Source organism: Pan troglodytes, chromosome 6 (genome assembly GCF_028858775.2).
Source record: "Pan troglodytes isolate AG18354 chromosome 6, NHGRI_mPanTro3-v2.0_pri, whole genome shotgun sequence".
NCBI classification, from domain to species: Eukaryota; Metazoa; Chordata; class Mammalia; order Primates; family Hominidae; genus Pan; species Pan troglodytes.
The window spans coordinates 71,494,806-71,520,364 of NC_072404.2; the positions used below are offsets into that span (position 1 = coordinate 71,494,806).

The window sequence follows — 25,559 nt, forward strand, 5'->3', positions numbered from 1 at the left end:
CATACTAAATAAAAGTGGTATTAATGTAATGACTGTTGAAGGATCGTTCACAAAATATAACCCTTAACGTGCACAAGATTATTTTAGTGAAGAAAAGCATTACAAATATAAAGGCAGAATACCTTACTTATACCACAGATTTTATTGTACACTGAAAAATTTATACTGAAGGGAAACTTTCCAGGAATTCCTCAAACTTTATATTGGGGAGAAACCCTATGGATGTAATTATGTGGAAAAACTTTTGTTCCATACATATACCTTAGAAAACACTGGAGAGTTTCTACTAGAATTTATTATACAGATTTAGGAAATGTGAAAAAGTAAATTAGAAATCAAGCCAAAGTAAATGTCATCGATTGACAGTAGAAAGCACCAAGGCAGTAACAGTTTGAGACATTACTCTAATCAGTGATGATTATAGAGAATAATTTAAAATAGATTGCTTACTTGTGTGTAAGTTTAAATGGAGAAGGAGATTGATTTTCTCTTTTTTGGACAGTTATAATTACATTCAAATTATACTTTTTGGAATTGAAATAATTATAGTTACTTTGAAAAGCAATAAATTATGTAAGTTAAACTCACAAATGTCTTGATGTTATATCATCATTTCTAGTGCTCATTTGAAAGCACATGGTTAATGGTTTCTGCATCAGAGCTCTGAGACATCTTTCTCTATTAAGTGGGCACCGTTAATACACTTTTCCATGGAACACTAAGGACACTTGAATGTAAGACGCATAAAGAAAATCTAAGTGGAGAAGCCCCTTATAACAATGTTGTAAGTGATTCATGAGGTAGGTGTTAAGGGTAATATGATTCTGCATTGTAGGAGAAGAGAAGCATTTTGAATCTTAGAAGTCAATTGTTTTACCAGTTACACATTAAAATAATAAAATGCAGTGGAGTTTAAAATGCTTTTTGAGATAATGTTTGAACTTAATTTATTTTAATGGAATAAAATTGTTTTTAGTATGTCAAGACTATTTTCCATTGAATGAAATGCATCTTACCACCAACATTAACCTATCCCACCTTACCCCATGTTGTAGGTAACTGATGGTCACAATATACTATTGGATAGCATAGTAGAGGATAACATAGTACAATGACATCTTTTGTAATCCCTTTTCCCAGTGGAATATTGTTACCAGAGGTAATACATTTATTTTTTCTTCTTTTTGTAACTATAGGATCATTATGGTTATAATAAAGATTACATAAGACTATAATAAAATATATTCACATATGGTTATAATAAAGATTACATAAGACTATAATAATATATCCACATATTTCTGAATTCTGAATGACTATTTTAAAATTTTATTCTATATTTATCTGAATGTGCCCACTCTAGTCTGCAAAACACAGATTTTTAGTTTTGATTTACATGGATTTACATATACAAATATATCACATTATCGATAAACTTCAGGTGTAAGAGATTTGTGGTGAATTTAACTATGTTTGTGTGAGTGTGTACCTATTTTGAGAAGAAAAGACAAACATTAGATCAATACAGATAATTTTTAAAAGTGATGATATTTACTAGGCAGATCAAAACCTCAAAGATTCTGAAAGCAAATCTATTTTGTCTGCTTTGTATTGAATTCATTTATCTAAAATCTTATGGCCCGTTGGCTCAGAATCTCCATGGAAATCCTGTTTTTTTCTTGCCTGTTTCTTATGCTGGACCTACTATATAATTTTTTCATTCCAAGGTTCGTGAAGTATTCTTTATATGATGTCCTCTGGGATTATAAGAATTTTATGAAATTTTATTATTGGATAATTTTATTTTTGGATTATAATCTGGGATTATATAAATTTTATGAAATTTAATCATGCTCAGAAAATAACTTTTAGATGTTAGTGTTTCTACAGCGAGTGTTTTAAGTTACATTCCATCCTTTTTCTTTTAATTGGAGAACTCCATTTAAGCCACTTTTTCTTTCATGATTGTTCTTTTTGTAATCGACATAATCAAGTTTACTGAGCCAATTTGTTTATGTAAACAGTGGAAGGCTTCATACATCATGAGGCTGTTTTGGCACAGAAATGAACACACACAGAGCAGTGTTCGCTGTGTAATAGAAGCTCCATAATTAGCAGTAAAAATGCAGAGGCCCAGGCACTGTCATCTTTGTTCACTGAATTATGCCAAGCATCTAGAAAACTGATGTACACATTGTACCGAAAATATATGTATTGAATAAACAAACCTCAACAAGAACCTCCTCAGATATCTGAGTTGGGTAGGGACTTCTCTTTCAGCATCCTAGGAAGTTTGTTCATTCTCTGTCAAGGACAAAATCCAGCTAGAAGAAATCTCAAATGTGGTTTACCAATTCAAACACAGCTTTGCTTTCTAGGTGCTGTTTCAAATGTAGAGGGACACAGGCCAATGAGGCAGGAGAACTTCTTGGGCAAAAAGACAGAAACAATATATATAAGCAACCAGAGCATCCTAAGCAGCCAGGCACTCGGCATCTGCTTGCTGTGTCTTATGCCATTTAGTCCCTACAAGAACTCTATGAGGTTCATCTTCTCACTTTTCAGAGGCATAGACAGGCACAGAGAGCTGCAGTGATATCCTTAGTACCCACCTGGTAGCTTGCAGAGTCACCACTGTGTCTTGGAGGAGACAGACACCTACTGAATAGCTTACCCAGGAACTGTGGATTGGTGGTGAAGTCCTGGTAGGAGCCTAGGAGTGTGGTAAAGGAGAAGATGGCTCAACCTGGAAGTCTAGTACCAGAAGCTCATTCAGCTTCTCTCTTGTACCTGGCTGGGAGTGTCGGCATTATTCTCATCTCAAGGTTTAGGGTAGACTTATTTTCATATGCAGGGGAACAAGAAGAGACATATGGTCAATGACAGCACTGTGCACCACTGGCAGATTGGGGGCTGGGGCTTATACCAGGAAGCTCCTATTTTTCAGAGACTTGTGCATGTGGAGGACACAGTACAGTGTCCATGGTGAAGAAGGTTCTAGGCTTCAAAAGTTTTATATGGGCCATGCGCAGTAGCTCATGCCTGTAATTCCGGCACTTTGGGAGGCCAAGGTGAGTGGGTCACCTGAGGTCAGGAGATCAAGACCAGCCTGGTCAACATGGAGAAACCCCATCTCTAGTAATAATACTAAAAATTAGCCAGGCCTGGTGGCGGGTGCCTGTAATCTCAGCTACTGAGGAGGCTGAGGCAGGAGAATTGCTTGAACCCAGGAGGTGGAGGTTGCCATGAGCCAAGATCGCACCATTGCACTCCAGCCTGGGTGACAAGAGTGAAACTCTGTCTGAAAAACAAACAAACAAAGACAACAAAGTTTTACGTGGGGGGGGGGGAGAATAATTAAGCCATTAACACCTTCAAGGCATCTTCATGATACTTTGTCATCTGTGGAGCAACAGCACCCACCTACATTAATAGCCTATATGAAGAGAATTATCCCAGTGAGTCCTCAAAAAATGTCCTTCTTGTAGAGTTGGGAAAACACAGGCTTTGCAATGTCAGATGTCTGCTCAACAGCACATGGGTCAAAACTGAGAACTATAAACAGCAAGGGCTGCAAGAAATTTCCTTCAATTAGAGACAATGCACATGGCAAGACAGCCTAGGAATACCTTTTTGACTTTAAGCAACACAATTTTTTAACATTAGAAGGAACCTAGTCAAACAGCTACAATTCTAGACATGACAAGGGGGCAAATGCTGGGAGAGTCCAGGATGGGAGAAAGCCCATTTAAAGGGCCAAGAATCTGAGCAGATGATTCAGGGAAAACACATATGTATTAAGCAATTGAAAGATGACTCGAGGGCCAGGCACAGTGGCTCACGCCTGTAATCCCAGCACTTTGGGAGGCCGAGGTGGGCCGAGGTAGGCTGAGGTCTGGAATTCGAGACCAGCTGACCAACATGGTGAAGCCCCATCTCTACTAAAAATACAAAAAACTAGCTGGGTGTGGTGGCACATGCCTGTAATCCCAGCTACTTGGGAGGCTGAGGTAGGAGAATCACTTGAACCCAAGAGGTGGAGGTTGCAGTGAACCGAGATCGCACCATTGCACTCCAGCCTGGGTAGAAAGAGCAAAACTCCATCTCAAAAAAGAAAAGAAAGAAAGATGACTCAAATTTCAATCAGGAAGCGAAATCAACATGAATCAACATGATTTTATTTGCGACATGGATACCAGATCGGCCAAAAATTAAAAGAAAGTTAACATCCAGGAAAATCTGAATTCAGGGAAGCAGCTATATTCAGAAATTGCTGGTGGCAATGTACCTTCCAAAGCCCTTTTGGAAAGTGATCGGTCTTTAGCTATTAAAATTTTACATATGCATATCCTTCTACCGAGTAATCTCCTGGGAGTTTGTCATCTACAAGGGAATAATATATCCAATGGGCTGAGTGGTGTCCCCTCCCCAAAGTTCATGTTCTAAGACTCAGTGCCTCACAATGTGACTGTATTTGGACATATGGTCTCCAAAGAGGTTATAAGTTTTGGGTTCATCGGAGTGGACCCAAATCCAATATGACTGGAGTCCTTATTAGAAGAGGCGTTAAGGATGCAGAGATAGAAGTTCAGCCATCTACAAGCCAAGGAGAGAGTTCTCAGAGAAACCATCTCAGCTAACAGCTTGTTGTTGGATTGCTAGCCTCCAGAATTGTGAGAAACTAAGTTTCTGCTGTTAAAGTCCTTCACTATGCAGTGCTGTGTATGGATGCTCTAGCAGACACTTACAGATTAGGGCACACATAGGATGTTTCCTTAGAAGTGGCTGACATGGAAATAGAAGATGATCATGTCCAGGCTCCACCTGCATTGCAAGACTGAACTGCTGAAGAAAATGGTCTCCTTTATGGAATATAATGAAGCCATGTGAGGTTGCAGCTCCAGCCCTGATGGGGCTACAGGAATGAGTTCTGTGGGATAAGCAATATATAGAGCAGCTTAACCATCCTCCCTCCTGCTTTTAGCTACTTTTTTGTGTAAAAACCTCCCTAGTAAGAGTGTGGGCTTTTAAATCTTAAAGGTGTGGCAGGGCAGTGGGGTTGCCTGCTACAGGAAATACATGGGATGGGTGTTTAAAACAATATAAATAAGCTGGGCATTGTGGCTCATGCCTGTAATCCTAGCACTTTGGGAGGCTGAGGCAGGCGGATCACCTGAGGTCAGGAGTTCAAGACCAACCTGGCTAACATGGTGAAACCATGTTTCTACTAAAAATACAAAAATTAGCCGGGTGTGGTGGCATGTGCCTGGAATCTCAGCTACCTGGGAGGCTGAGGCAGTAGAATCGCTGGAACCCAGGAGGCAGAGGTTGCAGTGAGCTGCAATTGGGCCACTGTGCTCCAGCCTAGGTGACAGACTGAGACTCTGTCTCACAAAAAAAAAAAAAAAAAAAAAGCCAATATAAATAGTAGCAACATGCAAAGATACTCGTGGCCTAATGTAAACAATAAAAAACGATGTTCTCTCCTCTTTCTACAACTATGTGAGCAAGAACTTAGAATCAAATCAAGTTTCTGTTGGTGATGAATGGAGGTCCAGTTCTTTCGGGAGGGGACCGTGGGTCACTTAGGTGTGAAAGCCCTTCGACAGGGGCAATGGAGTCTCCATATTTGAGTCTGGGCCCTGGTCCTGCCTTGATCTTTTTGGATTCCTGTCTGAGGTGACCCCTGTGTTCCTACTGTCACCCCAGACCAGCGCTGGCCATGGTTGGTGGTGTGGTGCTCCTGCCCTTTGTCCAAGGAGATGGAGTGGTTGAACCTATCACTCATTTCTACCGATCTTCATGAAGCTCTGCAAGGAGAGCGCCCAGCAGCTGGGCCAAGAGGTGTCAGTGAACTGCCTGGCTATCTCTGCAGGGGGAAAGCCCACTTAGAAATTCTGTTCCCCGGCCGGGCACGGTGGCTCATTGCCTGTAATCCCAGCACTTTGGGAGGCCGAGGTGGGCAGATCACGAGGTCAGGAGATCGAGACCATCCTGGCTAACACGGTGAAACCCCGTCTCTACTAAAAATACAAAAAAAATTAGCTGGGCATGGTGGTGGGCGCCTGTAGTCTCAGCTACTCGGGAGACTGAGGCACGAGAATGGCGTGAACCTGGGAGGCGGAGCTTGCAGTGAGCCAAGATCTCACCACTGCACTCCAGCCTGGGCGACACAGTGAGACTCCATCAAAAAAAACAACAACCAAAAAACAAACAAACAAAAAAATGAAATTCTGTTCCCCAGATCAGGCACATATGAGCATCTGCATAGACTTCCAGCCAGAAAGAAAACTAGGTTACAATGTGAAGTCTTGGGATTAACATCTGAGTAGGCAAACTTGTTCCCCAACACTCACTTCTTACCCTGCCAGCCATGACCTGGGATATGACCTTGGCAGACCCATCAGGCTTCCAACACCTGACAACCTGCTCCTGTCCAGGGAGGACACCCTCAACTCTCGCTTCCCCGACACACAGTGATGGGCAGGGATGTGGGGTTGCCCAGATGGGATCACAGGCGAGGTCTGGCCTGGAAGGGTCTGCCGTGAGGTGCCCTGTGTTACCTATGTGTGTCCCCTGCCAAGTGACCTGAGGATTTGTGGATGAGAGCTGAGCCAACATCTGCATCATTAGAAGATGCCCTCACTTCAAGCCTTCCACAGATGAGAGCCTCAGGGAGTCAGGATAGAGCAGTAGAACATCTTACTCTTGAGCATCTCCATGAAATTAGCTTGATACAGAGCTGTGTCTAGAATAAGGGTTTCTGGTTACCAGAGTTTGAAGTTCTGGTGGATCTGTCACCAAGGACATGAGGTTACTTGAAGGTTCCCTCACCTGGGCCCCTTCTTTCAGTGCGAGCTGCCCACAGGCCCTGCTGGGGTCCTGACGGCTCACCCTCCTTCCCCGTGTCAACTTCTAGAACTGCCTTAATTGCAAATGACATCATTCTTTATATAAAAATGTGTAAGAGTTTCACTAAAATACCACTAGAATTAATAAGTTGATCAGTGTCACAAGATACAAGATACACATACAAATTTATACTTAAAGCAACCAAAAATGAGAATAAAATGTATACATTTGATTTATAATAGCTTCAAAAATATTTATAAAAAGTAATAGAAGTGCAAAGATTTTACACTTAATTTTTTTTTTTTTCTAGACAAGGTCTTGCTCTGTCACTCAGGCTGGAGCGCTGTGGTGTGATCGCAGCTCACTGCAGCCTTGACCTCCTGGGCTCAATTGATCCACCAGCCTCAGCCTTCTCAGTAGCTGGGACTATAGGTGTGTGCTACCATGCCTGACTAATTTTTGAATTTCTTGTAGAGACGGGGTTTCTCCATGTTGCCCAGGCTGGTCTCCAACTGGGCTCAAGCAATCTGCCTGCTTCTGCCTACTAAAGTGTTGGGATTCCAGGCGGGAGCCACCGTGCCTGGTCTACGCTTAATTTTTATTAATACTGAAAGAAATCAAGATCTGAAATAATTGAAAAATGTCTAATTTTCAAGGATAAAAATACTTAATATTTCCAAGATAACAATATCTCACAAATAGACCGAGAAATTCAATATAATCCCTTCAAATTCCCAGCTATTTTTTTTTTTTTGTAGAAATTGACAACTCTCCACACACCAAAACCGATATAGATATGCACAGGAAACCAAATATAGGAAACGATCTTGAATAACAACTGACTTCCACTTCCCAATACAAATTCTTACAGCAGGCTGGGTGCGGTGGCTTACACCTGTAATCCCAGGATTTTGGGAGGCCGAGGCAGGTGGATCACTTGAGGTCAGGAGTTCCAAATCTCCTGGCCAACGTGGTGAAACTCTGTCTCTACTAAAAATACAAAAATTAGCTGGGCATGGTGGTGGGCATCTGTAATCCCAGCTACTTGGGGGGCTGAGGCAGAAGAATTGCTTGAACCCAGGAGGTGGAGGTTGCTGTGAGCTGAGATCACACCAATACACTCCAGCATGGGTGACAGAGTGGGACTTTATCTCAAAAAAAAAAAAAAAAAAACTTACTGCAAAGAATAGTGTCTATTACCTCACTTCCTCCCCATTATTTTCTCTGTCCAGACTGAGAATTACAGAGTAACTTGACTGCTCTGTGATAACGGCCAGCTGCAGGTTTTTCCCTGCAGGCTTAAACCCAAGCCGGGACCTTGAACATTCCCAGGCACTGATAAAAACGTGTAGGATGTCGCCCACAGCATTGAAAGAAACTAGCCGTGGCCCTAAGCCAAATTCCTTAAAGCCTCATATAAACTCCATAACCAGACCCACTCATGGCAGACATGGCCCCCTCTGTGTGTCCGTTCCTCTAATGAATACTTTGGACAGACCACTCTGGGCTTTAGAGCTTCTTTGTTTGGAATTCCAACTGCCCCATTTCAGGACAATTTGGGGCAACTCCTTTGCTGTCACTTTTGGGGCAACTCCAGCCACTGGTTCAGCCTGAGGGAAGAACTGATGTAGTCCTCATTAAAGAATGGGCTGGGAGGCCTGGTGTGGTGGCTCATGCCTGTAATCTGAACACTTTGGGAGGCTGAGGTGGTTGGATCACGAGGTCAGGAGTTCGAGACCAGCCTGGCCAACATGGTGAAACCCCGTCTCTACTAAAAATACAAAAATTAGCCAATTAGCCGGGCGTGATGATGGGTGCCTGTAATCCCAGCTACTCGGGAGGTTGTGGCAGGATAATTGCTTGAACCCAGAAGATGAAGGTTGCAGTGAGCCAAGACCACTGCATTCCAGCCTGGGTGACAAAGTGAGACTCCATCTCAAAAAAAAAAAAAAAAGAGAATGGCCTAGGGAAAACAGGACCCTACCGAGGAGATCCTGGGATGCCTCCAAGCGCCTGTGTGAGGCTCTGTCACCCACTGCCTGATGCCTGCAGGCTGCCCTGTAAGTGCCAAGATGCTATGAAAGCTCCAGCAGGATAGAGGAGGCTGTTGGGGGGTTTAAAATTGCCAAGGAACCAAGAGCTTGGCAGGCAGAGAGGGGTTAGGCTGGCCTCTGCCACAGGCACTCCCCCTGGGAGCAAAGGCTCTGCTGGGGGCCGAGAGCAAGGTCCCCGAGTTAGAGGAGAAGGAATGCACCTAGAGGAAGGCCTGCCCACTCTGTTAGTTGCCCCTGTGGAGGTTAAATGGAAGAAAGGCTCTGTGGAGAGGTGTCAGGGGAGCCTGCAGCCTCAGGCCTGCTTCTGAGGGTGGCTTTGGATGGTAGGGGCTCTGGGTCCCATTTTCTGTGGCAGGCAGAGGAAAAGGAAAGAGAAGCTGCACCACCTGCCCCACACTCACCTCAAACTCACTGGGGCTCTAGGTGATCTGTGGCCGTAGCTGGACCAGGCTAGGTCTTGAGGGGCAGGGCTGAGGGGTGCCGCAGCAGTGGCTGTTTTCATGTAGACAGAGGCCCAGCTGATACTTGGACCTGTACAGGCCAGGAGTGGAATTTTGGGGGCCAGGAATGGAGTGTGGGTGCCAGTGTGAGGAGCAGGCTGGTCCCACCACCTCTTCCCTCTCCCAGGAGGGGAGTTAGCACCACAGCCCCTACCATGACAGGAAGGCCAATGTTCCCCTCAGTGTTGGGCCATTGAAGGGGACCAGAGGCCACATGTGGCTAGAATGAGTCACTGGTCCCTTCAGAGCAAGCAATGAATTTTGGCTCTGAGGGGTCTACATCTTATCAATCCCCCAGCACATGCTGGGGACAAATACTCTCCTGGGAACTGTCCTTGAGGCAACCTTAGACAAGTTCTGTCTCTAGGTGAGGGTCGCAAAAGCCATGCTCTGAGGGGAAGCCAATTGGAAGCCGGTGACATTAACCCGCACAAAGGACTGGTGTGCATCAAACAATGTCATCTCCCAGGAGGACACAGGACATCATAGCTTTTTTTCTTTAGACAGAATCGCGCTCTGTTGCCCAGGCTGGAGGGTAGTGGCGCAATCTTGGCTCACTGCAACCTCCACCTCTCAGGTTCAAGACATTCTCTTGCCTCAGACTCCTGAGTAGCTGGGATTACAGGCATGCACCATGATGCCGGCTAATTTTTGTATCTTTAGTAGAGATGGGGTTTTTCACCTGTATCTTCTGTGCTGTTTTGTGGTAGTGAGAGCTCTCACAAGATCTAGTTGTTGAAAAGTGTGTGGCAACTCTCCCCTCTCTCTCTTGTTCCTGCTCCAGCCATGTAAGATGTGCCTGCTTCCTTTTCCCCTTCTACCGTGATTTTAAGCTCCCTGAGGCCTCTCCAGAAGCTGAGCAGAAGCCACTTTGCTATTTCCTGTACAGCCTATGGAACTGTGAGCCAATTAAACCCAGTTCCAGGTATTTCTTTTTCTTTCTTTTTTCTTTTCTCTTTTTTTTTTTTTTTGAGATGGAGTATCATTCTGTTGCCCCAGGCTGGAGTGCAGTGGAGCAATCTTGGCTCACTGCAACCTCCGCCTCCTGGGTTCAAGCAATTATCCTGTCTCAGCCTCCTGAGTAGCTGGTACACCACCATGCCCGGCTAATTTTAGTATTTTATTGTAGAGAGAGGGTTTCACCATATTGGTCAGGCTGGTCTTGAACTCCTGACCTTAGGTGATCCACCCACCTCGGCCTCCCAAAGTGCTGGGATTACAGGTGTGAGCCACCATGCCCGGCACCCAGGTATTTCTTTATAGCAGTGTGAGAATGGACTAATATACCTTGTTTTATGAAAGGGCTGTATCTGCAAAGGGATGCCCAACACAGAAGGAGTCAAGAAACCAAAGAATGAGACAGACAAATCCAGTTTGTCAGTAAAAGATAATTTATTGGGGGGAATTTGTGGACAGAAGTATGGTCTTGAGTGGTAGCAAGACAGGTAGTTCCCCAGGCTGTTACCCCCAAGATTTAGGGCTTATTAGTATAGGAGAAGGGCAAATATGCTGTGTAAGGAATGTGCAGGACAGTTAAGGTCAGCCTTCCAGAAAGAGAATGAGGTGGACATCATAGCCCGTAATTTGTATGATGACATCTAGGTAGCTTTGACCTAAGGAGAAGATTTGCAGTAAGTATGTGCTCTTACACAAGAAACAGTAGATGAAGTAGAAATCTTAAGGGCATTCCCAGAACTGGGGTTAATTCAAAGTCAACATGGTGGATTCACATCCAAGATGGAGCTGCTTTAGCCTCCACAGAGCTCCTTCCCCAGACCCATGGAGCCCTTAGGGTTTAGAGGACCAGCGTAGAAATTCTCATCCAGGCATTTCTTCCTTTTGGTTCTCAAAAGGGAACTGAATGTACACATCTGCTTATTATTCTCAAATAATTTCTTCTTTCACCTTATTATTTCTCAAATCTTTCCTTCTTTTCCCTCTCCACGGAATAAGTTCCAGAAAATTTAAAAATCTTTTCAGGAAAGACAGTACACTGAGCAGGATTTGCACATCAAGGAAAAGTGGAGACGGGAGATGGGAGTCAAGTGTTTTGGGGGGTAGAGAAAAAGATTAGGCTGGAAGGGGTACTGGGCCAGGTGTAGGGGTGTGCACACGTGTGTGTGTGTGTGGTGTGTGCAACTTTCTCACTGAAGGTTTACTTGAAAAACTCCAGCCCTGTCTAGCCTGTATTAACGGAAAGATGTGTGTTTGCCCATGGGCAGGTGGGGGTTTGGGGGCAGGAGACTCCAGTAATGGGATGTGGTGATGGCAGCTGGGCTGTTGGGCAGGTAGGATGAGCTGCAGAAGGAGCAGGGCTCTGGTTCCCATGCTTGTCCATCCTGCTGGCATGGAGCCACCTCCAGGCTGTGGGGTGGGTGTGGTAGGTGGGGCTTCCTTCCTTCCCCAAACTAGCCCAGCAATTCCCCAGGAAGCCAGACCTCTGCTACCACTTCTTTCTGCACCTCTACAGGGAGAGTCTTCCTGTCTGCACCAAGGATGGGGGCAGCAGAGGAATCTCACAGGCCAGGTGGGTCTCAATGGGTAAACGGGGGGTGAACATATATGTGTTTGCTGTGGCTCCCCACTCTGTCATTTGCAGACACTGCTAATCAGTCAGTCACAGGATTCTCACCCCAGTGCCCAGTGAGCACTACCAAAAGCTCCAGATGGTTTATAAGTATCTGGAGACTCTTGCATTCCCTGTGGATCTTTCCTGACCAGATCTCAGAATCTTCTCTGGAAATGAGGAAGCGGCGTGTCACCACCCAGTACCTTAGGAAGACCCTGCCCTGTCAGTCAGAGATGGCATCTTGGGTGACCACTCCCTGAGTGGAGGAAGACAGGGTTCTGTGCAGGGAACTCCCTTGGTGGATCATGGGGTAAGTGATGCCTGTGGTCTGACATAAAGCCTGGTGTGTGGAGCAGAGATTCCAGTGGGGCTGGGACAAGCAGCTGCTCAACCAGGCCTCCAGATACACCTTGTCCCCCTCCCACCATAGCTGAGCCTGGATGGGAATGTGGACACCCCATAGACTCCAGAGGATGGGACCCTGGTCAGTGGTGGTCCTGGGGTGTGGGGTGAAGGCAGCTGGGACAGGGCCTCCAGGTGTGGGAGGAGCCAGCCTCTCCTGTGAGGCCCTGGGCACGTCGCTGCCCTCTTTGGGTCTCTGTTTCCTCATCTGGCAAATGAACAAATGATGAGCCGGTTGTGCAGGCCCGACAGGGTCATGATGGGGTTTGGGGAGGAAGGGAATTTGAGGGTGCTTGTGCCTGGCTTTTCCCACAAAGGATGATGGTGAAAGCAACGCTGAGAGCCACATGAAACCGAGCCCTCAGGAGGCCCTGTGAGGTTGGTGTGGTTCCCATCACACTTCCCTTTTGAGAAAACAGTGTCAGGGAGGCCCTGTGAGGATGGTGTGGTTCCCATCACACTTCCCTTTTGAGAAAACAGTGTCAGGGAGGCCCGGCCGCCTGCCCAAGGTGACACAGGCAGTGAGTGTTGGAGCTGGGAGTGAATCTAGAACCAGGGCTCACTGGAGGTGGTGGGAGCATTGCAACAGCCGACTCAGGCCGGTTATCCAGGATCTGAGGTCAGGGGGGCTGACCCTGGCAGGTGGGGACCTCCAAATTGGCCATGCTGGAGATGAATACCCAGACAGCCCAGATGAGGCTGTGGGAGCAGCAGGTGAGTGGATTTGTGGTGGGAGGGGCTCCAGGGAGTCGGAGGACAGGCTTCCTCCCCTCAGCTGGAGGCCTCCACATTAAGAGAACAGGGCATCTTCCTCCCCCAGCCCTGCCCTCCTGTGGCCACAGGGCCTGAAATGCCTCCATTAGAGAGACCAGAGAAACTGCCTGGGCGAGCTGGCTCAGTGTAGATTTGGGGAACGATGGGACAGGGGACCCCATGACCTTATGACTTGTTAAAATCCCATCATAGAAGTAACTGGGGGTATCTAGTGGCCTTGGAGGCCAGCTGGGGAGATGGGGAGAGGAGGAGGAGGGCTGAGGGAGGCAGCTGAGGGTCCTGGGCTGTTCCAAGTGGGAGACCTGGGGAGGGGGTGTCCAGGCAGAAGTGGTTGGTGAGATTTCAGGGGGCAGGTCTTGGGTGGGCACCTGGCAATAGGAGCTCACCACCACGACCACCCCAATGGCCCAGGGGGATGTGCCCCCTCTGGGCAGGTTCCTCACTGACCTGGTGAAGCTGGACACTGCCATGAAGGACTGTGTGAATGGGAGTGAGCCTGGGGCAGGCAAGTTGGGTACTGGGATCCTGAGGCTTGGGAGGAGGTAATTCCCTCTTGTCACTGAAGCAGCTGCATTTTTGGAGTACTTTGATCTCCTGGAGCCAGAGGGAAGGACAGTAGGCTGACAGGGCCTGAGTGGAAGACGCTGAAGGGCCCTTGGGGAGGGAGTAAACTGAGGCCAATCTCTAGGGTTTTTCTCTTAATGGGCCCCCTCTTCTCCGATCCCATGCAGTCCCACCCTTTTCTCAGAGTTGGATATAAACAGATAAACAGCCCCCCTAGGAATTTGTCCATGATTCCTGTCCCCTACCCACATCCTCCAATTGGGATGGGTCTCCTCCTCTGTGTATCAAACCCTGCCAATAAATCAAGGATGCAGAGGATGGAGCCAGGGAGTGCTCTACCCAGGGTAAGTGGGTGGGGGTCTCTGACTTCCACATCCCCACCCTCCCCAAAGTGAAGGCCCCAGCTGCTCCCCTTTTTCCATTCTGGGTGTTGATCACATTTCCCTGGAAGACAGCCAGCCAAAGACCCTCAGAAAGGACCCTGGCCCATGACTTGCCCACATCCCCACACCCTCCCACGCTGCAAAAATGCAGCTGCTTCAGTGACAAGAGGGAATTACCTTCAGACTCAGGAGGAATATGGGGTTTGTTTCAAGTCCATGGAGTGGCACAGTCTGATTGAGAAGTGAGAGCTTAGCGGATTGACAGGAGAGGGGGTGGAGGCTGTCTTGTGGTCAGTTTCAGACAGCCTGTGGCCACCGCTCCCTGGTCAGCAGCAGGCCCTGTTGAATGGGAGCCCTGGGCAGGCACTGGGAGGGAGGCCTGAGGTGTGGCTCCTGGATCCTCACAGCTGCTGCTGTGTCCTACAGCTACAACCTGTCCTGCTGCTGAGCCCCATCCCAGTAGGCCAGCCACACTCTCAAAGCCAAGAAGACCAGGCCATGAAGAATCTCAGGTCCACTGAGTGCCTGGGTGGCAGGGGCAGAGTGCCTCAGGGCTCAGTGAAGTTTGGGCTGAGCATGGGCTCTGTGAGTCAGACAGCTAGCTGCACAGGGCTCCCAGCTCCACCATGACCAGCCCTGTGACTGGGGCAGGGGACTCACTGCTGTAGTGTTTGGGCATCATTTTCATAAATTTAATGTGTTCATCCAGTGCTTTTTTAAAAAATCTATCTTCCTCTATAATCACCATGTACTAATGATCTCTGTTAGTGATTGTGTTCAAATGAATAAACATGTTATATAGTGTGTATTATACTTCTTCATGATTTCTTCACTTTACTGTATAATTCCACTCATACAAGGTACTTAGAGAAATACAAAGTAGAAGACTGGTTCCCAGGGCTACAGGAAGGTAGGTGCGGGGTTTAATGGGTACAGAGTTTGAGTTTTGCAAAAACACTCCCTATAAATGTGGAGGATGCTGGTAAAACAGTGTGAATGTACTTAATTCCTTTGACCGGCACACTTAAAAATTGTTAAAATGAAAAAAAAAATGTTGACCGGGCACAGTGGCTCACGCCTGTAATGCCAGCACTTTGGGAGGCGGAGGTGGGCGGATCACCTGAGGGCAGGAGTTTGAGATCAGCCTGGCCAACATGGTGGAGCCCCGTATCTACTAAAAGTACAAAAATTAGCCAGGCATGGTGGTGCATGCCTCTAATCCCAGCTACTTGGGAGGCTGAGGCAGGAGAATTGCTTGTACTCGGGACGTGGAGGTTGCAGTGAACCAAAACTGCACCACTGCAGTTCAGCCTGAGCAACGGAGCAAGACTCCATAATGTTGTATAAAAGAAAGTAGATGTAAAAGTCGAGATCACGCCACTACACTCCAGCCTGGGGGACAGAGCGAGACTCTGTCTCAAAAAAAAAACAAAACATATATATATATATATACACACACACACACATACACACATACATATATACATATATATACACATACATATATACATACATACTATATAATTTGATTTATAAAAAAATCCAATAAGCAGACAAAACTGAGGTCCTGGAGGCTGGAGGGGGGTTGGGGCTTCTCAGCGCCGATTCCGCGGGAAGGGCCCTGGGGCTTCACACTTCTAGTCGCGGGAGCTGCAGGTCTTACCCGGAGAGACGCTGCACGTGGATCCCGCGCCGCTGCGGTTCTCAGCCGGCTCTGGAGTGCGGGCGGGGGCGACAGGGCCGATTCTGGAGTGGGACTGAGCCTTTGAAATACTCCAGCCATGACTAAAAGAGAAGCAGAGGAGCTGATAGAAATTGAGATTGATGGAACAGAGAAAGCAGAGTGCACAGAAGAAAGCATTGTAAAACAAACTACGCGCCAGCTGAATGTGTAAGCCAGGCCATAGACATCAATGAACCAATAGGCAATTTAAAGAAACTGCTAGAACCAAGACTACAGTGTTCTTTGGATGCTCATGAAATTTGTCTGCAAGATATCCACCTGGATCCAGAACGAAGTTTATTTGACCAAGGAGTAAAAACAGATGGAACTGTACAGCTTAGTGTACAGGTAATTTCTTACCAAGGAATTGAACCAAAGTTAAACATCCTTGAAATTGTTAAACCTGCGGACACTGTTGAGGTTGTTATTGATCCAGATGCCCACCATGCTGAATCAGAAGCACATCTTGTTGAAGAAGCTCAAGTGATAACTCTTGATGGCACAAAACACATCACAACCATTTCAGATGAAACTTCAGAACAAGTGACAAGATGGGCTGCTGCACTGGAAGGCTATAGGAAAGAACAAGAACGCCTTGGGATACCCTATGATCCCATACAGTGGTCCACAGACCAAGTCCTGCATTGGGTGGTTTGGGTAATGAAGGAATTCAGCATGACCGATATAGACCTCACCACACTCAACATTTCGGGGAGAGAATTATGTAGTCTCAACCAAGAAGATTTTTTTCAGCGGGTTCCTCGGGGAGAAATTCTCTGGAGTCATCTGGAACTTCTCCGAAAATATGTATTGGCAAGTCAAGAACAACAGATGAATGAAATAGTTACAATTGATCAACCTGTGCAAATTATTCCAGCATCAGTGCAATCTGCTACACCTACTACCATTAAAGTTATAAATAGTAGTGTGAAGGCAGCCAAAGTACAAAGAGCGCCGAGGATTTCAGAAGATAGAAGCTCACCTGGGAACAGAACAGGAAACAATGGCCAAATCCAACTATGGCAGTTTTTGCTAGAACTTCTTACTGATAAGGACGCTTGAGACTGTATTTCTTGGGTTGGTGATGAAGGTGAATTTAAGCTAAATCAGCCTGAACTGGTTGCACAAAAATGGGGACAGAGTAAAAATAAGCCTACGATGAACTATGAGAAACTCAGTCGTGCATTCAGATATTATTATGATGGGGACATGATTTGTAAAGTTCAAGGCAAGAGATTTGTGCACAAGTTTGTCTGTGACTTGAAGACTCTTACTGGATACAGTGCAGCGGAGTTGAACCGTTTGGTCACAGAATGTGAACAGAAGAAACTTGCAAAGATGCAGCTCCATGGAATTGCCCAGCCAGTCACAGCAGTAGCTCTGGCTACTCCTTCTCTGCAAACGGAAAAGGATAATTGAGCCCCAGGACATTCTGGGACTCCAAAGTCTTTCTTAAAATGTTTAGAGCAAGTATAGCTCTTACCTTCATTACTGAATTTGAATCTTCTTTTATTTCTAGGCTGTACAGTCTGATGCATGATTTTTTTATAAATATTTCATACTCTTGTGAATTTGGATCTTTTTACTTTGAGCATATATTTTAGAATATGTGTGTGTTAAAGGATCTCCACAATGTCTGCAGTGTGAAGGCAGGTTCATTGTGGAATAGTTTGTCAACAGTCAGGAAAGCTAAACTGGTCAGTATTAATGTGTAGCCCTACCAAAAATAGCCAGTAGTATCTGAAAATGAAAAATAAACGAAGTATCTCTAGGAAACAGTCTGGCTTAACTATTTTTGAAAATATAACTGTTTCCCCTCTCTGCTGCTTCAGATGTTGCTTTACATAGAACCAGAAAATGGAATTTCTCAGCTAAAGCATGTGTGCCTGTTTCATCTAATCAAGCAGAGCTAAAATGTTCATACCAAATAAATTTATAATAATAAATTACTAAACTAAGAGTATCAGGTTATTTATATATTTGCAAGCAAAGGACAGTAAGAAGTTGACTGGCAAAAGAGCAGTGCTGAAGGAGGAGATCCAGGTTTAAATCTGGCTTATTAACTCAAGCCAATTTTAAGGATTTCCTGTATAGATTATTCATGTCAGACCAAGAATTTAAATTATTTTGAGAGAGGCATTTAATTCTAATAAACCAGCTGTTACAAAAATTATAAAATGATCTCTGTTTTTCCTGTCAGAGATTTAAAAAACGGAAAAGGTATACCTCAACCCAAAAATAAAGGTTTGGTTTGGTTTGTTATGGCTTCCTTTTTTAAAAAATTACCCTGTAGTGCCAGTTTATTATGCAAAGCGGCTTATATTCCTTTGTTTCTGATAAAATGAAGACTTTAAATCAGTCAGCAGTACTTTACCTTTCAAGGCATTAGTAAATTACTTGCAAATAGTTTTAAAAGGAAAATTCGACCTCTGTTATAGGCAGTCTTCTCTTTAAGACAATACTTTTCCACTTATTTTTTTTCCCTTTTCCATATTATATATGTGTATTCATATATCTATATACATATTCAGTTGATCATTTTATAAACATATATGAAGGCATGAAGATATACAGAAGAAAAATTATTAAACAACTCATTTTAATATTCAAATTAAGTAATTCCTGCATATATGACATTCCTTACATAAGCGAACACTAAACAAAAATGGCTAGAAATGTCTTTTTCTTTCTTTTCTCTTTTTGTTGTTTGTTTTAAGGTATTAAGCACGAATTATTACATGAGACTGGCAGATAGCTATTAATCCTCTTACAGATTTGAGAAAGTTGATTCTCACATATTTATGCACCTTCTCCTTCATTGTTTTCTTTAAATCTGTCCCCTTAAAAAGCTTCTTAAGAGCTCAGTTAATGCTTTTGACTTAACTAGGAGAAAAAGACATGATAATACAGGCAAGATGGCATTGTTAGCAATTCTGGTAGTGGTTTGGAATGAATCCTAAGAGGCAGGGATCTTAAGGACAAGGAAGAGAAGAGAGAGAGGAGGAATCTTTGATCTCTTTCTCTGGTAATCTTAACGCATAATTTTACTACAACATGTTCTCAATTCATTTATATTATTATATTAAGCTCTTTCTGCAGTTGATATCTGAGCAGAGTAAGATTTGTATTTCCATTTTTACTTTTATTGAAAGAGGATATATGGACAGATTATTAGTACAATTTGGGCACTGTGGTTGTAAGAATATCTGAGTAAAATAGCAATATGAAATAATAAACAGAAGCTCTAGCGCCAGGTAACAAATAGACAGCAAGAAAGGTTTTGCACCATCCTCTTACGGCCTAGGGAGTTGACAAGTTGCTTGTAGTTTTAAAAAAATAATAAAGTATACCCTTCTGGTATATCATCAAGAGCTTAAGAATCTTGGCTTTCATATTTAAAATGCTTTTGGGGAGACATATATTAAAATTTTAGCCAAGATGATAGACATGTCTCAATTATATATGTGTGTGTATGTTTTTAAAGCTAGAAACATTACTTTTAGATTCCTAGAATGAAAACTTTTTTCTCATCTGTGCAATTCCCATATGGTTTTTTTAAAATCATATTTTATTCATTTTCTCCATTTAGCAATTTTCATTTTATTTCTCATAATTTGAACAGAGACAGTTCTCCTACATGATCAGATGCTTTTTTTTTCTTCTTGCCATCATTTATGCATGACATAGGTAAAGTAATATGACTAATTTCTCCAGTTGATTCAAGAAACTCATTACTTTGCCTCAAATTATATGTAAAATATTTGTTTTACTTAGGTTACAGTTATCAGAAAGCCAGGCAGTTTTTTTCTTCCATTAAAATATAACATTGTGAAAGAAAATAAAATTTATTCTATTCATTCTTTGCTTTGTTTTTATAAATGAATTTTTCATAGAATTTACAGTATATTCAAAGGAAGAAAGATAAAATTATTGGTCATCATTTGTACCTTAGAAGTACAAGAATTTAAGTAAAAGAAATGTTCATTTTTGTTTTAAAATTTGTTTTCCATGTGAAGTTTTTATTGAGCCAACTTTCATACATATCTCGCTAGCCTAAAGTCTAAATATTTGTGTTGGCATCAGAAAAACAAATTAGGCAGAATTGCTATGTGTGGTTGATCTTCAGGTAAATTGACTGATCACATTTATTTTTGTATCAGTCTATGTCATTTAATTAGGAAAAACTGTTTAGTTGTTTTCTCCCCTGATTAATGGTGATACTCAAGTGTGATACAAAAAGAATTGTACCACCAAATATTTTTGTGAGGTCTGCTGTTTTCCATATTCATTTTATGCTACTGCCTTTAAGAAAGAACCAGTGTATCCTTGAAATAGCACAAAAATGTTTTAAAATTCATAATTGCAAAACAAATCTGTGACTAACTTAATGTCTTCAGATCTAAAGGGTGTAAAAATATTGATACTTCAATATTTCACTTGCTGCCAGGAAAAACAAAATTCTCAATCTTTTGTAATTGGGAGGAGGACTTTTGCATACATTTTTACTCTTTAAATAACGACAACGACACTTATACTGTCATAATAACAATTATGTATTTCTTTGTGGTTTTATTTTTTTTGTAATTTTACATAAAACAGTTATTTTCTATTTTTACACAGATAAAAAATATTTGTGCATAAAATGTAAAAATAGTAAAATGAGAAAAATAAAACTATTATACAGTAAAAAAAAAAACACAAAAAACAAAAAACAAAAAAAAACTGAGGTCCTGGCTTTCAGTAATACCAGATTAGCTTGTTGAATTAACACAGATTATAATGATGACACCTGCATAATATATTACATATTGTTATAGAAACACAGCTGCATAATATAGATATGACCTATGTGTGAGTAAGAACTGAATGAGGATTTCAGCTGTGCCCACTGTAGGGGAGACAGGTATTGAGGTTTGAATCCAGCCCAATTAACACCTTTTGTAAAAAATAACACCGCTGTTAAAGGTACACAACAGAAATGAGAGTCTATATAATGATTCTTTACAGTTTTAGTACACAACTTTAAAATTCATGATACGTGTGAAGAAACACAAAAATAGAATCCATACGCAATTTAAAAAGCAGGCAGTAGGAGCGATCCTAAGATATTTAAGATGTTGTAATTCAGGATGTTTAAAGGCAGCTATTATAAATCTGTTCATGGGGGTAAAGGAAAATATTCTAACAATGAAGAGATGTGGAACCTCAGCAAAGAAATGGAAATTATGAAACAATAGGAAGATAAGGAAATTTGAAAAATACTTTTGAGCTTATTCAAAGATTAGAAACAGAAGACAGAGCAATAGAAGTTGTCCATTCTGAATAAAAGAGTGAAAAAGCTTTAAGAAAATGAAGTCTTAGAGACCTGTAGAGTGATTGAGTCCAAGTTGGACAGGGAACAGAAAAATTAAATGAGGTACAAAGTTAATCACCAACTAATGGCTGAAAACTTCCAAAAATTGGTCAACCACCCCCCCGCCCAAGTTTTATACCCAACATGTCAACAAACCCCTCCAAAAAATACAAATAAAACCCTACCAAGGCCATATTGTGATTTAGGAGACTGGCAGAGGAGAGCTTCCTGTTGACTTGCTGTGATTTCTAATTTTAACTACTTAGAAGAATAAAAAATAGGGTCTCCTTAGAGTTTCTTTTTTTTTTTTTCTTGGAGAAAGTCTGACTTAGGCACAGATGACTGACAGTTTTTAAAGGTAGATGAGTTTCCAGACTTCTCTTAAATTTCCAGTGTGTTAACGTTGAAAATTATTTGAACTTGTTGCTTCCAAATCCTGCAGTAATACTGATGCTCCAGAAAGGCGTCCCATGGAGATTCTGCTCTTGTGCATCCATCCTGCACAGAGCTGAGGCTGTGCCTCCTCTAGTTTCATTAGCGTGTAGTTGTGGGGTACTTCGAGTTAATCTGAAAAACTCAATGTTAAAATGGATTCAGGCAGGGCGCAGTGGCTCACGCCTGTAATCCCAGCATTTTGGGTGGCCAAGGCGGGCAGATCACTTGAGTTCAGGAGTTCGAGACCAGCCTGGCCCACATGGTGAAACCCAATCTCTACTAAAAAATGCAAAAATTAGCCGGGCGTGGTGGCGGTTGTCTGTAATTTCATCTACTCGGGAGGCTGAGGCAGGAGAATCACTTGAACCCGGGAAATGGAGGTTGCAGTGAGCCCAGATCGAGTCACAGCATTCCAGCCTGGGCTACAAAGCGAGACTGCGTGTCAGAAAAAGAAAAGAAAAATGGATTCAAAGATTTATCTCTGTTAAGTTCCACCAGCAAATTATTAAACGTGGTTCCAAAGGGATATTTAAAAAGGGAAATTAAAATTGTTTCCAAGAAAGCCCTATTCACAGCAGAAACGTAGACACTGTACCTGACCTCACCACACAAAGTTCCCTCATGTGTTGGGAGGGACCAAGGGGCTCTCTGGTCCTGCACCTGCGTTAATTATGGCCGGGAGGTCCGCAGTAGGACCCTAAGGGCTAGGAAGCAGCCTGGGTCAGGGGCAGAGAAGTGGTGGATGTGGCTCCCAAAGTGGCTTAGGGGTTCCCTTTCCTGTGGCTGTTTCCTGACTGGATGCAGCAGGGTCAGGCCTTTCAGTGTGACGTTTCTACTCTTTATTAGAGTGGCAGGAGCGTCCCTGTGCGAGGCCTGACCCAGGTGTGGGCCTTGCAGCCAGCTCGGGGTCCAAGGGGCACTCCTGCGGTGCTGCAAAGGAGGATTTGTGACAACCCAGAGGATGGAGGAAACGGCGGCTTTGAAAAGGCAAGTGCCAAGTTATTAGGGATCGCTTATATCCATTTCTGGCAGTGAACTGACAATTTCAGACACTCAGGAGGGAGCTTCCCGCGTGGGATCACAAAAAGTCCGAGAAATGTCAGACATCTGGCCATTAACCCCATTCCTACGCAGGGACTACACTGCCGCTTGTCCGAAGGGGCGTGTCAGGGGCGGAGCAAGGATGAGGGGCGGTGCCAAGAAAAGAGGCGGGGGAGAAGGGGCGGTGCTGAGGGGAGAGGCCGGGCCAAGGGAAGAAGCGTGCGAGAAAGGGTGGGGCGAGTCCAGTTACAGGAAGAGTAGCGTTACTATGGCAACCCTGACAGGTTTGTGAGCAGCCCCCGGTCCCCTGCCGCTCCGTGAGAAATCAAACTTCAGGCACTGACGAAGCATGAAGCCAGCATCTTAGGAAAAGGTAGTGACATAATTACAAGGTAGGACCAACCGCCCTGGTCCCACTGTCGCCTGGCAGGCAGGAGAGGTTTGGGAACAGCCAGGCTCCCCTTGACATGGCAGTACTGCTCTGGACGCGGGGAGGTGTGGATTAGTGGGTGGGAGCTACACCTGGCATACTGGGAGTTGTCGTCTTTGATTAGCTTCCAGTTTTTTAATTGCAGGGCAACCGGATTACAATCACAGCCAGCATGAACATGGGGCGGCGCACAGTCCTGAAGTGGAAAGCCGGGCTGTGTTGACCTCGCTGTGCATGCTGGGAGTTGTAGTCTCTTCACTGCTCCCGCCCGTTGTTTCAGGCACTTCGGGACTACAATCCCAGCATGACCCGGGCTCGGGGACGGGGCGCAGTTCTCGTGGGAGGAGCGGGGCGGTGAGAGCCTGGCTAGGCAGGCTGGAAACAGTAGCTCTTAACGGTCCCCCGCCCGTTGGTGGCAAGGCGGCTGGACTGGAATCCCAGCAGGCGACATGCGAGGAGGCGGGCAGCCCAGGAGGAGGGTTGGACACGGCAATGTGGACCTCGCCGCTTCCACAACGATGCTGGCTACTGATCGCGTGCACTTCCTTGCCAAGGAAAGTGAGTCCGGAGAGGAACAGGAGGGGCAGGTCCGGGCTGGGCAGTGAGGAGGGCGTGACGCCGCGATGTACACCTCGCCCTTGTCAAACTTGGACGGGTGTAGTCCTCACCCTACTTCCCGCTGCTCAGCTGGGTTCCCTCTCCCACCTGCACCCAGGGTCTTTCCTGGCCATCGCGCCTCCTGCAGCCCAGGGAGCCACCTGCTTTCCTAAGCGGCTGTGGGAACTGGCCTGAGGTCCAGGCGCTGTCCATTGTGCCGCTGCCCTCTTTTCTCTCCAGCCAGAGCGCAGTTCCGCCGCTGTGGGGAGAAATCCGCCGCCTGGCCCGCCAGTGCACAAGTTCAGAGCTTTGCACGGGGTGACATGGGCTGTGGCTTCGTGAAAATGTCACCCTCACCAGCGACTTTTTCGCGGATGTGGATATTGAGGGGGCAGGGACGGCCATTATTGGCTTACCCAGGAGATGCTAAAAGCAGAGGAGAAAATTTCAGTTCCCAGGCGTGTGTCTCTGGTGCGCCATTTTTCACCAACCCATTTGGTAGAAAGTCCCCCAAATAGCTACCTACAAATTAGGATGGTTTAGGTATTTTACACGTGATATCATTGGCCTCATCTCAACAGATGTCTGACTGGCCAGTGTCTCAAACACAGATGGCAACCTGATCCTCAGGAACAGGTGGTGCTCCAGCTTTGTGGGAGCGACTTTCAAGGTGTGGACCATTTGGGGAGTCTTTGTAACTCCTCAGGCTTCACATCTTTGCTTTGAATGGAAAGCTCATCACCCCCCGGCACTCCCGGAGGTACCTTTACTCTCTCGGGCTGATCTGTTGACTTTTTCTGTCTAGACAATGGGAACTTCTGGGATCACTTCTAGTTTCGTGTAATTGATGTCCCTAATTTCCATATGTCCTCAGGGACAGTCCCTTTGATTCTGGAATGGCGCCAGCTTTTATGCTTTTTATGTCTAATCCGTAAAAACCAAGGTGTTCATCTACATGAAAATAAGACCTTGTTCGTATCGCACATTCCAACAGGCTTCATTTGTGATTCCTGAATGTGGATTACCATTAAAAAAAAAACCCTAAAAACCCTGGTCATGGATATTAGACACTGTTATTGTACTTTGTGAAGAATTTACTCCTTCAGGATTAATTGCACACGGGCTCATCAGCACCTTTGTCAATAAAGGAACAAGAACCATGTGGTGTCTATGGATGTGGTGAGATGAGGAAGAGCCACAGCGCAGCGGTTCTTCTCTTCTTTTCAATAGAGTCTGTGGGGTCAAGTACCTGCGTTTCTCCCCCATCCCCCAATATTCTCATTCCACTCCTGAGTGTTCCGTCTTTAGGTGGAAGTTTCTAAATACACTTGTCCGCAAGTGTTGGTGGGGATGTTGTAACGTGAGGGCATCCATCATCCATCACCTTAAAGATAAATGGAGAGGATTTTGTGGTCTGTGTTCAAGAGGCACTGCTGTTGGGTGTGTTGCTGCCAAAACACGTGATCTCAGCTGTCCCCAGCAGCTGTCTTAGAAGATTGGTCCTGATGTAGCCACAGCTGCTGTTCACAGAGCCAGGAGCTCTTTGCGGTTTGGTGTATTCTGCTGAGATTTATGTCTCCGACCCTCCTCTGCTCTGCCATTCCTGGTAGTATCTGCTCAGCTGCCTGGTTTGCTCCAGTGTCCTGGGACCCTGTTATGTAACTGCATTTCAGAGGGTCTTAAGAGATTCTACCCTCACTACACCAGTCACTCTACACTGGCCGTGCACTTAGCTTCTTGGAGCCCTGCTTGTGTCCTCTTAAGTGGAACTGTGAAGAGTTCTAGTTAGGGATAGATCTCGTTCTTACGCGCTTCAGGCTTATTAGAAAGCTGATCATCTCGTCTTTGGACACATGGACATTGTTACTTTTGTGTATTTTGA

The 25,559-nt window shown here is 44.7% G+C and overlaps 1 protein-coding gene across 1 annotated transcript; it reads left to right on the top strand.

The window, feature by feature from the left end:
- The first annotated feature begins 15,743 nt into the window (after nt 1-15,743).
- On the top strand, nt 15,744-17,483 carry LOC100609168 (GA-binding protein alpha chain-like). The gene is given in 2 exon segments (XM_054655591.2): nt 15,744-15,967; nt 15,970-17,483. Coding segments are annotated over 2 exon segments (1,359 nt in total). The 5' UTR covers nt 15,744-15,879; the 3' UTR covers nt 17,241-17,483.
- Nucleotides 17,484-25,559: the final 8,076 nt, after the last annotated feature.